The sequence below is a fragment of the Dreissena polymorpha genome, chromosome 13, assembly GCF_020536995.1.
Source record: "Dreissena polymorpha isolate Duluth1 chromosome 13, UMN_Dpol_1.0, whole genome shotgun sequence".
NCBI lineage: Eukaryota > Metazoa > Mollusca > Bivalvia > Myida > Dreissenidae > Dreissena > Dreissena polymorpha.
This window is the reverse complement of record NC_068367.1, coordinates 57,770,615-57,782,346: the sequence shown is the minus strand read 5'-3', so window position 1 is coordinate 57,782,346 and position 11,732 is coordinate 57,770,615. Positions and strand designations below refer to the sequence as shown.

Below are 11,732 nucleotides of genomic sequence, written 5' to 3'. Positions count from 1 at the left end.
AGTGTCAAAGACAAATGAAAGATGCGTTCATTAATTATTGTCCCATTGTTTACTACTGCTGTGAGTTTTTATTTAATATAACTGATGAGCATCATTTGAGAGAAACTTCGCATTATCTTAGTATATCAGGTTTAGAAGCCTTTTAGATAACAAAGTTGGCTAGTTTTTAATGTCGCTTCTGGGGATCAAACCCGCAGCACAACCTCATGCAATCAAAGCCGACACTCTGCCACTGGGCTTTTTGGAAGATTCTGAAATTTTTCGATTCCTCGTCAGAGCAACCAAACCAAAAATTAAGTCAAATATTGCCAAATCGGTATTATTGTGTCAGTTCGTGAGAGATAATGGAATATGTAACATCTCTCACGCCCCCTAGCATCGCCTTAAGCAGTATTCAATTCTCAACACGAAAGTGCTGGAGTCATTGATCCCGAGGGACCAGAAAAAAACACTTGATTAATGTTCGAAATAAAATCATTTGATTAATGACAATACTATTATTTGAGCCAGGTCACAGGGAAAGGGCAGTCTAATCAGTATCCAATTAAACTATTTGTTATTGTCAGAAAACCGCTTTTAAGCAAACAGCTTTCAAGCGACTGCAGGCTGATCTGGATCCAAACTGACCACAATTGCCTTAATGTCTCTTTTACTGTGACACAGTTCATTTGACTTTAAAATGATATCAAATACTAAAATAGAAAGAAGAAATAATACAAACCAGTAATTTGAGTAAAGACTTTGTAATCAATGTTTTCATGACAGTTTGGTGATCTGCAAATCCCATGTGATATGTTGATATCGGGTATTATAGTCATTCAATAAGTCGCAAAATGCTCGAATACAATTTACAAAGCAAAATGTGACTTAAATTGATAACTAAAATACAAGTTTTGCCGTGTCAACTGTCAAGATCCAGAAAGTCCTGCATTCACATCGAATTTATCCTTTGAATTCAATCCATTGTTGACATTAGCGGAGATTTAGTTAATAAATAACTCATATATCCTAAATGACAGTTTCTAAATAGCCAAACAAGCCGATGTATGCTGTAAGAAAGTTTTGACACGAGTGTGAACATTCTTTCATGGGCGCGGCCATTGTTGTAGGTTGAGGCACGAACGACAACTCTGCTGGAGAATGTTATCAATGCTAATCAGCGAGATATGCCGATTAGAAAAATCGAGACTGGCTCGGTCTTTTACATAGCTCGTTATTGTGAAGAATATTTTTATTGTATGATAACTTAGAAGAGCTGCTGAAGCAGTATTGTCAAAAATCATAACATTTGTATGCAATAGGCCCCCAGGGGTGCGTGTGTATAAGAGGAACTGCTATAAAAAGGATTGAAATTCAAGACATTAAGGTCTGACAATAAAACCCTATGTGCTGGTCAGATGGGGTAAAGAAATAGTGTACCTATGCTGGAGAAAAATAGTCATTTTGCACATGTATGAAGTGCTTTGAGAACATGCCGAAACAAAATATAGCTTTTGTATGTCAAAAAGATTGTTGCATATATAAAAGACATAAACCCCCTCCTTTAAAATTAAAAAACAACAAATAATGCTCTTGCATACTAATTTGTGTTTATGCGCAAACCATATAAGTACAATGAATGTATGTAAACATTCAAAGTATACATCTAAGTTATGCTGTTTTTGACACATATAATTTATCGTTATACAGTTTTTCGTGGATTCCTGTGTAAAAACTCCTTTCTTCGTTAATATAAACAGAGCATTTCCTTCACGTTCCAGTACTAAGCGAATGTATTAACGTACTTTGCATATGTGTTTACCGATAAGTTTATTCGTAGCGACGGGTATTTGTATGAGATGAAGCGGTGAAGCTAGTTTACTCGGGCTGACAAACGGAGAGATTGACTGACAGACGGGATAATGCGTTATGCTGCCTTGCGCTCCAGCCTAATGTATACATAATGCAACTGATTGGCATTAAAAAGCGTGTGTATTCAACCAGTCGGATATACGCCTTAGAGATGTTATGTCTACTTACCGGCTTAAAGCCGCCCGAGCTGATGTTGGTATTTTTCCATTTTTGTTATGCGTCGCAAAAAAGTGATGATAGAGTCAAAATGTGTTTGTATTTATGTCAGATGTGCAAAATATGTGGTCAAAATCGGTCAAGAAATGCCCAAAATCAGTACATAAATGGCTTTTCAATTTCTGTGCATGCACAGAAATTATCTAAATTTAAACACACGCGGGTCACATGTAAAACCACGTGACCATTGCATCATTGTTTACAACGCCATTTGCATGAATGATGAATAATCATGTCATTACCCGTTTACAATGGGACAAGCAAAAAGACAGGACATAGCAGCGTACTGTTTTTGCAGCGTGGTTTTGTGTCCCTAGCTATGCATATTACTCGACAAATTTCAATAAACTTTCATCAAGGTGGATTAAAACTTCTTTTGTTTTCAATCCACACATAGGCCTTTTTGAATTCGCTCTGATCTGATAAATCGTTTTTATGCAATCAGCTTGCCTTCTGACTTTTTACAAATATGATTTTCAATAAACAATGATCCTCGTTTATACATAAAGACGAAACCATATTTTATAATCACTTTGCTAGGGCTATCCATGCACATAATTCGTAAATTCTTTGTGTTATTTTGTAGTTCTTCTTTGTTTTGAAATTCGCGGAAGTAGAAATCACGTGAAATTAGCGCTCACGTGACCCAAAGCGTGCATACGACACAGGTTAATAATTGTCTTGAGGATTCCGTTATGTACATGATAAAGGTTCGTATTTTTGTATGCTTTTGGCATTTTTTGGCACAATTTTTGGGAAAATCTGTATGGAAGAAAAAGCTTTAGAATGTATCTAACGAATACTGATCAATTCTGTTCAGTTGAGATAACCGAATTGTTGTGAGAAATATCAACTAGGGCGACTTTAAGCTCAATTGATATGTAAACAGCGATAAATCTATAACTTTTAATGTATCTTAATTCCTGTAATATTAGGGTCTTAAATTTAGCAAACGTAGTACGTATGGACGTATTATAAATACATTATAGTGGGTATAACTTTACTTTAACAGTAACGAACACATACAAAACATTTTCAGTGAAGAGACTCGAACATACGTCATACCAGACGTAGTTACCGACTCAGCAGTAATGTTGCAATCAATAACCATCAACCGTGGTAAATTGCAAACGATGCATGACTTCTATCACATTTATTATCAAACAAAAGCTACCGCTCTTGTTTCTTTGCAGGGATGCTACGGGTTTTACACAATTGATATTCATTATTTGATTTGTTATCAAGAAACCAGCTGCATTAACTGCACACTTGTTTTATTCTTATTCAATTACACGTGCTGAAATCGTCGATTAGAAATAAAGAATTAATACAGCGGTGGTTTGAAATCGTAAGAAAAAATTATATAGTTTATGATTCTCATCTTTTTTTTTAAACAAGTGCAAGTCTTTATATTTGGACTGGGATTGTTTGAAGTTAGGACAATTCATACTGTCTGCAAAATGTAAGCAAAGTTCCAATATTTATCTCTAATATAATATATATAACCCTTTAATGTTTGCATGCTTTAAACCAAAATTAAACGCTATAGTTACATTTAATGTCTAAATTTAAAATATTTAGCCACAGTAATGCTTTGATGTAAATTACAATAGAAAGCATGACCCAACGTGTAATCTATGCCAATTTAGTCCTTGTAGTCACTTGGGGGTATTTCCAATAAATATCTTAAGACAAGAATAATCGGATCATAATCGAATCACCGATGTTTTAAAAGACTTGTTGTTATGTCAGAAAAAAACATAAGTTTATTTATTTTTCGATTGTATACGTGTCATGTACTTTTATGTCTTGACTAGCTTAAATGGTGTGTGCCTGACTATTAAATAGTTTCCTCACAGCCTTAAAAAAAGGACCGCTCCTATATAGTGTTGATTATTCCTAGGAAATTCTATATTTTTATGATGTCATCCCAGAACCCTGATGGAGACGGATCGGTCTCTCGGTGTGACGCCTTGACAAACATGCTTGATCTGGCAGAGGAGATGCATCATTTCGTGGACCAAGGGCGAACAGAGCTACAAAATATGAACGAAGAGGTTAATAATGTGATTTTGTATATAGGATGTCCTTATGCAAGAACCTTATGCATTGAACTTTGTGTCATTATTACAGGAAATTTATAGTCACTCTTTCGGTCGGTTTGTCTATCAGTGCAACCAATGCGAAAGACATCGGACCTCGGACAAATCCGATAAAATTCGACGAGGTCCGATAATATTTCCCAAATTGTCGGACCTCGTGTCCGACAAGAAAAAAAAAAAACAATATGTAAAACTTTGATTAAAAATGAACACGAAACTAGGAATATTAAAAAAAGGTCTAATTCATGTTTATTTTACTTCGATAGATTATTTAACTTTAAAATCAATTTTCCAACCAGTCGAACTGGCTGTCTTTGCTGGTGACGTAACAAACTCCAAGCGCGATTCTTAGAACCAGTTAAATATTGCACATTGTTTCGTGACGTAGGCGACGCATCAATGACATCATGGTTGAATTAAATTTTACTGGTTTCGAGCATTGTGATGATCGTAAATAGAAAGCGGGGAACCACACGACCGTTGCCTGTCCCGTGTCAAGATTTGATGAAGAAGTAGAAGTGGCTGTGTCAACGATCGCGAAAACGTGGATAACTTTTTGATCAGGTGATTCCGTTTTCATATTGTTAAACGTTCTTGTAGTACCTTTATTTTTTGTAAATTTGTAATCGCTTCATTTTTGATTAAAGTTGTTAAACAAAACACCTCAAGCTGTTAAGTGTGTACTGTTAGGCCTACTGTCACACTCATTCTTAGGATGTCATTTTCACTTCTACGTTATTTTGACGGGGCTAAGCCTGGCGATAAAAGACAGAGTCAGGTTAGTATTGAGCAAAGAGCGGAGGGAAATAAAAAGAGATGGAAGTCTTATGAGGTAGAAAAACGTGACGAAAGAGGATTTCATGAGGTTTGGAAAAAGGACAGGCCATGGCTTCAATTTAATGATGGGGTCATGACTTGTTCATTGTGCCAAGTGTTCTTTAAGAACAACACATGTGTAGGTAAGAACACCTTTATAACGGGCAGCACTAATTTTAAGGTCTCGACAGTAAGTGATCACGAGTCCAGCAAATGCCATCAGAAGGCAGCTAAGGCTGAGCTAGCCAAACAAAGTAAGCATGACATGCAGAAGAGTGAAGCAGGCAAAGCTCTTCTGTCTCTCAAAAGTGCAGAGCGCCATGTCATTGCAAGCCTCTTCCGCAATGCCCATGCTGTTGCAAAGAAAGGGAGACCACTATCTGATTATGTTTGGCTATGTGAAGCAATGGCTGCCCAAGGTGTTGAAATTGGCTCTACATATTTAAATGAAAAGGCCTGCTCCGATTTTGTTTCATTTATTTCAGATGTAGAGACGGACAAAACAATAAAGATGTTGAACGACGCCCCATTTTTCTCCTTTATGATGGACGGATCGCAAGATAGAAGTGGGTTAGAGCAAGAGAGCCTCTACGTTAGGACATCATTGCAAGGGAATGTTTCTGAAAGATTTCTGACAATGGGGCAAGTCTCCTGTTAAATACCTTAAAAATGCACATTATTGTAAGTTGTTATGTTGTATTGTAAAATAGTTTTCTCGGTCAACAGACAATTATTTTAATTCTGGTTATATTCCCATAACTTTACATTGTAATAGTCGTAATCTAAAATGTTATAGTTTAATACGTTTCTATAACTAATTAACTGTCGGATGTCTAGGTCACCACGATCAACGTCAAGTCAACATCTGCTGGAATTTGTACAGAATGTAATTCAACAACTTGGCTTAGATGAAAGTATGTTATTTCTTTAACTGAAACATAATAATAATATTATTTAACGTACCATCGTCTAACTGTATCTACTGTGTAGTGCATATCTTTTTTTTTAAATCGTGTTTAATTAATTTTAATGCTATTAAAATTATTTAGGAGTGCTTTATAATATATGAATAATATACATTTTAAAATAATTACTGATGTCATGAGTCATGACCAATCATAATTTTATTAATAAATCGAAATATTGATTTTTACAGCAAAACTTGTAGGTTTGGGGTCGGATGGTGCGGCAAACATGACTGGCAAAAAGGCAGGGCTTGCTGCACTCCTTCGCAAGGAATATGGGGACAATATCATCAATATACATTGTTTCAGTCACCGGTTAGAGCTGGCCTTTCGTGATGTGGTTAAGTTGGAAAAAAAATATCAAAAGTTAATGAACCTCTTGATTGGTCTCCACAAATTTTACAAAATTCACAAAAACAGGAAAGGTCTAAAGGAGGCCAGTGAAACACTCTCGATAAACATGGTATCTCCGAAAAGAGTATCAACAACGCGATGGCTTCCCCACCTTAGTGAAGGTATCAACTCCCTTGCCAAAAATTTCAGATCTTATGAGGCACACTTGGCCTCATGTAGGCACGAAAATGCAAAGGCACAGGGATACTACTCCATGCTTCTTGACAAGGGCCTTATGACATTTGCCATTGTACTTCAGGTATTATTATGATGTTGAATTTAACCAAACTTTAACGAGTGTTTTTGTTATTGTAAGTAGTTGGTTATAAGTTTTATATAACCTTCTTGAAGTTCTACATTTTCAGCATTAGTTAATTTAGTGTATATACATATGCATAGTTTGATACGAAATGTACTTTAAAAAAATCAATAGAGGTCTCCAAAAAATGTAACAAGATTATTTCACAATTTTAAATCTGTTTTAGGATCTCATCCAGCCGCTCCAAATCCTATCCAAAAAGCTGCAGAGACCAAAAACAGTCATAGGCGACGCATTCCTTTGGGTGGACACGCAAAAAGAATTGCTGCGCGAAAAAGCAAATGAGTAAGAATTCAAATTAATTAATTATCAAGTCAGTACTTTATACTGATTCACTGATAGATATGCATATGTAACAGTGTTAAGTTAAACAGAATATAACATTTAATTTGTTCAACATCTGCATTCAGGAAACCTCCAGAAGAAGTCCAGGCCATGCATATGACTGGAGAGTACCAAGGCCTGAAGCTGAGTGGCATGACGCCCGACCTATTGTATAGATGCAAGTTGATAGATGGTCTGTGTCAAGCCATCGAAGATCGCTTCAGCTTGCTCGACTCCAGCACAGTCATAAATGCCACACAGGTACTCGACACAACCATGTGGCCTGTTGCCTCTGACGAATTTGAAGGTCAGTAAATCAAAGCGTTATACCCATGTTTAAAGTATGTTTTGTGTGTTGTTGTTTGTTAATGAAACAGCTTGTTCTTTTAAATGCTTTTTCAGGATATGGTAATGAACAAGTAGCCACACTGGCATCCCACTTCGAAAAAAAGATAACTTCAATGTGTCCTTCCTTTGATGTTAAACAATGCGTCACGGAATGGAGGTCATTGAAGAAAATCCTGAAGAAAAGGTAATGCAAAATCTAAAATACTTTGTGTGACAAAATCGTAGAGATTAAAATCGTTAAACAATCTTTAAACAAAAGTTAACTCTAAATATAATAAAAGTGTCTGTTTACTACCTTATCTTCTGTAATTCGTCCTGGACAAGACTTGAAAAAAAATGTTAGTCAATGTCAACTTAACAGACATGGCCTATCTGTGAAGAAAATGGCATGGGGCATGCTGTTAATGGCTGATGAGGAGCTAAGCAACATCAGTCTCCTCATTGACCTGGTGTTGAGCCTCCCACCGACCAGCGTCTCTTGCGAGACTAGCTTCTCACACATGAAGCTGGTCAAGACAAGCTCTCGTCTCAGAATGAACCAGGCTACCCTGCACAGTCTGATGACGGTTAAATTGTGCTCCCCAGATATTAAAGAGTTTAATCCTGAGTCTGCGGTTGAGAAGTGGCTGGTATTACGATTAAGTTGTAAATTTCATTCTTAAAACAAATGTTATTACTGTTGTATTTATTTTATTATTTCAATGATGACTTAATCACTTATACTAAATATTCAGAGGTAAAATGCATACAATCCTATTATACTTTCGTTTAGTTTGATGCTATGAAACCTCATGGCCACAGAAGGCCAACATATACCAGACGGTCTCTCTCTTCAAGTTCTCATGGCGCAGGTGCTGATGTTGAGGAAGAAGGTTATTAGCCTTAAATCCTGTTTTACTGAAAAAGAACAACTAACAACAACTACTTATGTTTCATTTGTCAGTAATTATAGAAACATAAAACTTAATTTTACTTAATTATCAATTTAAATTGTTTAAACTTACTGTTCTTATTCATAAGTTATTGTATTCGGAATGTTTAAATTTTTAAATAATCCTTTACAGATTGTGTGGAAAAGCCCTCTGACTCCGATGAGACAGATTCAGAGTATCAATCCGACGGCGATTCACAGGATGGAATCAACATGCATTAAACGTTTTTATTTCAATGTGTGGTGATGTTGTTTTGTTCATTGCCAATAGACTCAATAAACAGTTTTTACATTCTCAATTTATATTTTTATCTTGTGTGAACAGTATAAGTCAAAGGAAGTCAAGATGGCGACGTCCGTGCCGAGACAAGCAATTTTTGCCGTGTTATACCCTTTATTACTTTTTGTAATTTGTGTATGCCGCTCACTTCTCAGCCATATCAGCAAGAAAGTGATTAGCGTTTAATTCGTACTAATATTCGCTCTATATATCGACTTTACTTGCTACGGAATTTCTTAGCTGGATCACAAAATTACAGCTCCCGCGAATAAAATTCGTAGCGAGTCAAGTCGAGATATGAAACTAATATTAATACAAAATAAACGCTAATCACTTTCTTACTGATATCATGATATGGCTGGAAAGTGAGCGGCATTTAAAATTTAACAACTTTTAATAAAACGGCGAAACATACTTGTCTCGGCACGGACGAAAAACGAGGTCCGATAAAATCTGGCGAGGTCCGACAAATTTTAAAAGTTATCGGACCTCGTGTCCGACAAGATTTTTGCGTCTTTCGCATTGGTTGTAGACTATCAGTCTGTCTATAAGTTGGTACGTTTGTGTTTTGAACGACTTCCACATTTCTCAAGCGTTTTGTATAAAACAGAAAATTTGTCATCAACTTGATGAAAAAAATTTCACGCTTAGTGATCCACATAATACTGAGTTATGTACCCTATAAGTTAATAAATTAATCATCGGCATGCTTTCAATGCCTGTGACAAAACCCTGCTGGTAAATAGTCACGTTTGTGAAAAATCTCTAGTTTAAGTAACATACATACTCAAAATCATTGAATATTTCGTAAAATAAAGTTAACCGATACAACATCATTCTTCCTTTACAGCAAAAGCCAAAATTTCAACGCTAGAGGTGGTATGGTAACATAGATTTAACGAGATACAAAATGCTCGTTTGTATTTTTTTACATTATATTACATGTTATTTTCCTATTCTATTTATACAACACACGAACACTAAAATGGTACATAAACATGTGTGGAATATATTGCCCAACAAAAAAACAAAAATAGCATTTCGTATCTTTTTAAATCTATGTTACCAGACCACATATAGCGTTGAAATTTTAGCTATTGCTATAAGGAACCTTGTTTTTGTATGTGTTACCTTATTTCGAAATATTGTACGAAATATTCGTTGATTTTGTGTGATAAGGGGCTTGTAAGGAATTTAAATAGCAGTTAATTCTTCAATAATTACCTAGCAGAAGTAAAAACGAATTCTTTAATCTGATTTGTGTTCTATAATTTCATGTTTAGCAAACAAATGGCAAGATACTTGTCGAAGAACTGCAAGATGAAATCGTAACTTTGAAAGATCAGCTTAAAAAGCGGATGAATGATTCGGTTTCAAAAGAAGAATTCACGCATCTCATAGCAAAATATAAACCACTAGCATCACAAGCAAATGCCATAATAAATTGACAGAAGCATGCAATTCAGGAATAGAACACTGGCCCAGAGGCTGAGAAGGAGGTCAATAAACTTCGACTGCATGTGGCCGTAGCAAACACGCGGCAAATTCAGTTGAAGACTCTTCTTGAAAAGCTAGATGAACAATTAGTTCAAGCAAAGCGAATAACAGAATAAATGTTTTTTAATGAAAAGAATAAATCAAACATCTTGCTGAATAATGGAACTAGCGAAGTAAGAGATACAACACACAGTGGGACACAATTAACTGAGCAACTCTTCATGCTCCGAGAATATTTGAACGATGTAGGGACCGTGTTAAACGAATCGAAAAGGTTTGTTTGGCTTGCAGTATTCGTTTTCAGATATACAATACATAAATAGTCGAGTACCATATAGAAGATTTATCCATCACATTCGTCATTGATAAACACTGGTCGCGTGATCGTTAAAAATTGCAATTAACTCAGCGATTAACATATAAATATAAGTATATACGTGATAATACAATTAAGTTGACATTCAAACGCATGCATCCTTACAATTAAACACATATACTTTATTATTAGAGAACTACGTTACTTGATAAAACACAAATTTATTTGCTTGGAATTCTCGCAGAAGCACGATGACCCGGTATGTGAAAACGAGGGCCATTTATAAAGTGTTCAAACATGGCACGTTTTGTAGATCTAATGTTTTCATTTCGATGAAGCAGTACAACGCATTTGGAAGAGTTTCAACCTACAACGGACCTTAGCGATACAACCCGGCCAGTAAAATTAGCAGAGTGGTTCCCGGAACTGTACGATAATGAATGGACAGATGCCTTCGAGTCAATTAATAAATATTACAGAGACGAACAAAAAACTATTGCTCGACTCCTCGACATCTTGATGGTACTGCTAAGCTGCATGAATATCTAGTTCGCTTATTGTAAGGTATTTTATAAGAAATAACGTGTTGATATAGGATATCCGTTAGTTAACACGATAAGTTATCGTCCACATTGATAATAACTTGTTGTATAATGCTTAATATATTTCGAGGAATTTATAAATACAACAATTTGATAATCAAAGTTAAGCAGATTCTTAATGTAAACATGCTGTTTTAAAATCGTGAATTATATTATAATATCATAAAATATAATAGCATTCATATTTAGTTTGTAGCCACGTTTTGCAAGGTTGAATCACAAACAAGATTCGACAATATACTGACTGCTCTAACAGGGGACAAATCAGAGGTAATTTAGTATCGTCAGCAGTCCAGCAAGTATGTTTGTTTCGTTCCTTACAATGCATTACAATACACAACTTAATTTAACTTTAGATAAAGCCCATACTTTTCATCTATACACAAAGCGGAAAGCTTGGTAGAGCTGTTACAAGAGTTGTGTGTTTGTGAACGCGTTCACCAGATCGTGTCCGGACTTAAGCGTCATAACGTGTCCGGACTTAAGCTTAAATAGCTCATGAAATACGACTCATCGAAAATGTTCTGAATGAACCTTTGGATGAAAAGCAAGCTGACATAAGGACCTAGCTTGGGATTGTAGTTTGGGCTAGTCGAGTAAAAATCAAGGTTCCTATTTCTTCTAAAAGGAAAACAGCATCTGTCCAATTACTTGATTTTTGAAGAAGGTATTGTACTGATATCTCTTGTTTAAATGTCGTACATGAAGATCTTGTGTGTGGATGTTTTTGGTGCCAGGCTGTTTTAAGGTTAAGTTCATTTTAACTAAAATA

At 35.6% G+C, this 11,732-nt stretch overlaps 2 protein-coding genes across 2 annotated transcripts; both read left to right on the top strand.

Moving 5' to 3' along the window:
* Positions 1 to 4,344: 4,344 nt before the first annotated feature.
* LOC127854690 (zinc finger protein 862-like) lies at positions 4,345 to 7,236 on the top strand. Its single transcript, XM_052389749.1, has 6 exons — positions 4,345 to 5,627; positions 5,823 to 5,899; positions 6,142 to 6,602; positions 6,829 to 6,947; positions 7,073 to 7,179; positions 7,211 to 7,236. The coding sequence occupies exons 1-6, from the start codon at positions 4,885 to 4,887 to the stop codon at positions 7,234 to 7,236; spliced, it is 1,533 nt and encodes a 510-aa protein (XP_052245709.1). The 5' UTR covers positions 4,345 to 4,884.
* On the top strand, positions 7,152 to 8,564 carry LOC127856336 (uncharacterized). Its single transcript, XM_052392471.1, has 5 exons — positions 7,152 to 7,293; positions 7,389 to 7,518; positions 7,696 to 7,963; positions 8,107 to 8,206; positions 8,399 to 8,564. The coding sequence occupies exons 1-5, from the start codon at positions 7,263 to 7,265 to the stop codon at positions 8,485 to 8,487; spliced, it is 618 nt and encodes a 205-aa protein (XP_052248431.1). The 5' UTR covers positions 7,152 to 7,262; the 3' UTR covers positions 8,488 to 8,564.
* Positions 8,565 to 11,732: the final 3,168 nt, after the last annotated feature.